General features: G+C 39.6%; 1 protein-coding gene across 1 annotated transcript; it reads right to left on the reverse strand.

Moving 5' to 3' along the window:
• Window positions 1–18: 18 nt before the first annotated feature.
• On the reverse strand, window positions 19–3,204 carry mrpl2 (mitochondrial ribosomal protein L2). The gene is made up of 8 exons (XM_034240629.1): window positions 3,102–3,204; window positions 2,615–2,710; window positions 2,354–2,525; window positions 1,361–1,502; window positions 1,172–1,287; window positions 987–1,097; window positions 417–490; window positions 19–333 (listed from the first exon to the last, which is right to left on the reverse strand). Exons 2-8 carry the CDS (start codon window positions 2,687–2,689, stop codon window positions 124–126), a joined length of 900 nt encoding a protein of 299 aa, XP_034096520.1. The 5' UTR covers window positions 2,690–2,710; window positions 3,102–3,204; the 3' UTR covers window positions 19–123.
• Window positions 3,205–4,884: the final 1,680 nt, after the last annotated feature.

Genomic DNA, 4,884 nt, shown 5'->3' on the forward strand with positions numbered 1-4,884 from the left:
TTATTAAAATTTGTAATCTTCTGTACAAAGAGCTTGTCTTTATTCATACTTTCTCTTCCAACAAACAACCTGATTTAATATAACAAGAGACAACCATCTCAAATCCAGCAAATGTCCAGTGTGTTAGCTCGCAGAGATGGAGGGCAGGTTGACGTAGACCTTCATGGGAGGCAGGGGTTTGATCTTGCGTCCCGCCCAGCCCCCCTTCCTCTGCCACAAACCACTCGAGGGACGGATGCCGAGCCAGCGGTTGCGCCCGGCTTTACCAATGATCCGTTTGTTGTGGTCGATGTTTGAGACGCGTCCCACTGTGACCATGCAGGTCTCCAACACCTGTGTGTGTCCAGATGAAAAACATTCAGAGCAGATCATAGTTTGAAAACAACAGGGGACTATTTTAAATATGGATACTTCACCTGGACCTGCTGCTTCGAAGGGAGCTGAATGATTGCAGTTCCATTGACTTTACGGAGCAAAACGCCACTTGTGCCTGAAAAGCAAAAATACATCCAGGTTAGATATCATGAGTCACCACATTTTACAGCAACTATAACGTTGTTACAAACGACCGAGGCACTCAGATTGCATTAAATTAATCAATAAACCGCAAAAACACTTTTATATTCTTACAACTCCACATATTTTATATTAGGTCTGTAGGGTGTGTATTTAGAAAGGGATTTTTCTCAAATTAAAGCCAATAAATTAATATTTTTCAGCTTTTATTTAAGTTGTCTTTCTCTAGAAGCTGTATGGGTCATTCTTTGTAATGATCTTTTATGGAGATAAAGTAGACACACTATTGATATATCACATGAAATATGTGGTGTTGTGTTAAATTGAGTTTGATTGTCCATGACTGAAGAGTATTTGGCCTTAACTGAATTGATGAATACTTCACAACCTTATGACATTTTGAAGACAAATGAATTGAAAAAAGTGTTTAACTGTTCAGAATCATAAGCAAGAGCCTAAAGAGTAACTACCTGCTGCACGAATGTACTCGGATCCTTTCCCTGGTTGTATCTCCAGGTTGTTCACCAGCGACCCCACAGGAAGAGCCCCCAGCGGGTACGCATCGCCCTCATTGGCAGAGACTGCAAAGTAAAAATATTTAGTACAATGTTGTGTGAAATACAGATCTTGAGGCAAGGTTAGACGATCTTTTTACCTGCCATGCGTCCGATAACTGCAGACGTTTTAATAACGTCTCCAGGCTGCATGTTCTCTGTGGCGATGATCCATCTCATGCGGCTGCCTCCAGCTACCATGGCGATATTAGCAGACCTGAGGAACAGATCATGAGGATACAACTCTGTCTTTAGAATCAAAAGTCCTGTGAGGTGAGAGCTGATCTCACCTGCATGGGTCGTACCGCACTTCAACCACCTTCTCGTCAAAGGGCTGGTCCACTTTGGTTGGTTCATAGCGCAGCCGCTGGAAGTCTATCATCCGGTACCTCTGTTTGTGGCCTCCACCAATGCCATGTGTTCGTACCTTTCCTGTAACGCGGAAAGAAAAAGGTGAACAACTCTTCACACCTGGCTCGAGTCAGAACAGGCTTTTGTCAAAGCAAATATATCACTGAATAATGTCAGGCCTATACCCCAGGTTAAACAGGAGGAGGATGTTACCATCAGGCTTCTCAAAGCAAAACAGTTAAACTGGTGCTCATTTCAAACAGTGCTGCCCTTGGCCAAATTGGGGCCCTACGCAAGATTTTTTTAAATGCGCTAAATAGTAGAGGCCCGCCCTACGCACTGCACGTGTTCTGCGTATATGGAGCGGCGGCACTGCCTGCAACTACACCCTTTTTCACAACTATTCATTATCAGTTATTCTGCTAATTTCTTACTTGTTTACTAGACTAGACATTTGGGTTGTACATTTGCGAAAACGTTCAATAATTAAAATACTGTCAATCAAAATGTCTTGAGACCCAGAGTGACATTTGCAAATAGCTCGTTTTGTTCATTTTAACCCTTTTCAGGAAATGGGAATATTTTCTTATCCTTAAGGACAATTACATTTTTACCTCTGTAGATAACCTATTACACATTTACAAAAACGTTACTTAGTCTAATCAAACCTGGACTAGACTTGCACATAAAGTTTGAAAATGGATTTAAACTCTGTACCAAATTGTAAGACTTCCTTCCATTTGTAAAAACAGGAAAAGGGCAGTTTCTTTTTTACCGCCTGCGCTTATCCCATTTAGACCTTGACTAGACACTAAAATACAGTTTTTAATCTCTGTTTACAACTTGTAATCTATCAGTGAAAACACAATATAGGGCAAATACAAAACTGCACATGTGCTCCCAACTTTAACCTTGTCCTCCTCAGTCTCTACCTGTGTAATCTCTGCCTCCGGTCTTCTTCATGCCAATAGGTTTGATTGTATACTTCTCCCTCAGCTTCCATTGTGTCTTGTTCTGCTTCAGAGAGGCTGTGGTGAGGAAGCCTCTGCACTGGTTTAGGACTACACCAGTCAGATGAGGTGCCAGCTTTGTCTGTGCAACTCCCTGTAAACAGTAGAAAGCGATATTGATTGTCTGGTGGTTGTGATGGGGGATCAGATCTCTGGTATGAAGAACAGGCAGGGGATGTTTACCTGCGAGGAAAGCAGGGCAGGCTGGGAGAGAGTCATGGACCGCAGGGCTCGGGTTAGACACGACAGCGCCATCATAACAGCGTCCTCCTGACAGATCTGTGGAGCAGAGGGCAGGTTTATCAGCTGGTAGTTTGTCGCTTCAGTTCATCTGTTTGTCCCACTAACTGGCGTGCAACATTAGCTTCAAAGTACTCCTGTTTTTAACCCATTAATGCTGAACTAAACCATGAGGATTCAAACGGTTACTGGTCACCAAAATAGTATTACCTTCTATATTTTAAATGGCTCAATTGTGGATAAACTGTCAGTTACTTTGCAGTAACCTTACCAAATAAACATTAGCAATCGCTAGCTTAGCCTGAGGTTAACCTAGCTCCATAAATACACCTTCCTTTTAATTTCTGTTGTATTAAACCACACCAAAATGTGCCCCTTAACCCATGTCAACTTGCAATATAATACAGTTTGAGAGTAATAATAAACCAACCTTTATATTAGACTTATTTCATCACAAGCTTCTAGTCGGCGTCCTTCACAGTCCTTTGACACGCTGCGTCGCGCACTGATGACGTGTGCTCCGACTTCCAATCAGGGGTGTATTTTTTTCTTTTTATCCTCCTTGTACTAAATAATGTACAAGTCAAAAATTAACTGTACTATATTAAGAGCATACATAATACATATTTGTATTTATAATTGTATAATAATAAAAACATAGAGTACATTAACATTAAATAAATCAGCTGGTTTCAAAGTCGCCTCTGGGTAGCATAGCCTTTTTATGTACAATATAACATTACGTTTGTACATTAATTATTAAATTAGTTTATTTTTAAGTTCAACTAAGTAAAATTCACAATTAGCTTTCTTTATAGTAGAGGTTAATATTATCAACAGGTGTTGGGTGCTGTCAGTGGTGAGGTGGCTATAGTTGACACAATAATTAACTGTCCTCTGTTAATTTAGAGAGACAGCTTCTATTTAAAATAATTGTCTGAGTTAATTATCATATTAAGTTTAGTTTTTTCAGAACAATGTACATGGTGTGTCATTGTGTGTTTCATGTAGGCAGGGGCGGTTCTATGGGGGGGGGGGCAGTGTCCCCCTAACACTGACCTCTGACCCCCCGGTGGCCCCCCTAACAATGAAACATTATTTTTTTTTTAAATGTATATTTTCTGGTACTCGGTTTGCCAAAAACCGCAGGATTTTGTTTCTGTAATGTGAGATTGTGCAGACACCCTTATGTAAAGTAGAGATGTAACTGTTCATTGCCTTTATTTTTATATAAATATGGTGTTAGTGCAAACATTGCACTATAACTTAAGCTGAAGCTAACAGTAATAACTATAAGATCTATCTGAAATAAATAAGTGTACTGAAACAAATACCAATAACTGTATTGCATTTTTTTCTTATGCGCAATTACTTCATACTGTCTAGTTCTCTTTTTCGTCCTGCATTTATTGTGCCCCCCTCAGAAAATAACTGGCCCCCCAGTGGCCCCCCCCAGTCAAATTGGTCTAGAACCGCCACTGCATGTAGGCTACGTGTAATACTAGGAACTGTGTTTACCTGGGTAAAAGGGACGTCTGTTATATTTTCCCTCAGGAGGGTTAATTGTTTGTAGAATCATTTGGAAGATGGTAATGATATTAAAGTGGTAGAATTACTTTCTCATGTGAGTGTTGGCCACAGGTTAGCCACCAGATGTCACTAAATACTCTTGGTATTCTTTCTGTGGTGGAATTTATGGGCTATTCATAGACACTATATGGCTATGATATGGGCTGTATATATAAAGGGCTATGACTGTAGACTGGTTATGACTTTATAGTGTGGTCGTATGTCTTTAAAAGTGAGATAAAACATTAAAAATAAAGTAATTTATGTCTGCACTTTCAACTAAAAACATGTTATATTGTAGCCCACCTGTAGTGATGCCAGTAGGTTTTGGGAGAGTAATTTGATCAACTGAATTTCCTAATATATAAAATAATACTTCCAGATCTCAAATGTTTGTGGTTAAACCCTTTATTTTATTTTAAGTTGCAATGTCTGAATTTGAAATAGGCCTAATTAAAATGTATTCCAAAGTATTCAGATTAGATTTCTGGCAATCCAATAGTTAACGGTACTAATTATTTTAACAGATAAATGGCCATGTCATTTGTATTATTTTACTGACTCTGTTATTTGACTCATATCTGAATATACATCCATGACTGTCTGACCCAACCCTGTGGATCGAAAACAAAACATGACGTCAC

This window comes from Gymnodraco acuticeps, unplaced genomic scaffold (assembly GCF_902827175.1).
Source record: "Gymnodraco acuticeps unplaced genomic scaffold, fGymAcu1.1, whole genome shotgun sequence".
Taxonomy (NCBI): domain Eukaryota; kingdom Metazoa; phylum Chordata; class Actinopteri; order Perciformes; family Bathydraconidae; genus Gymnodraco; species Gymnodraco acuticeps.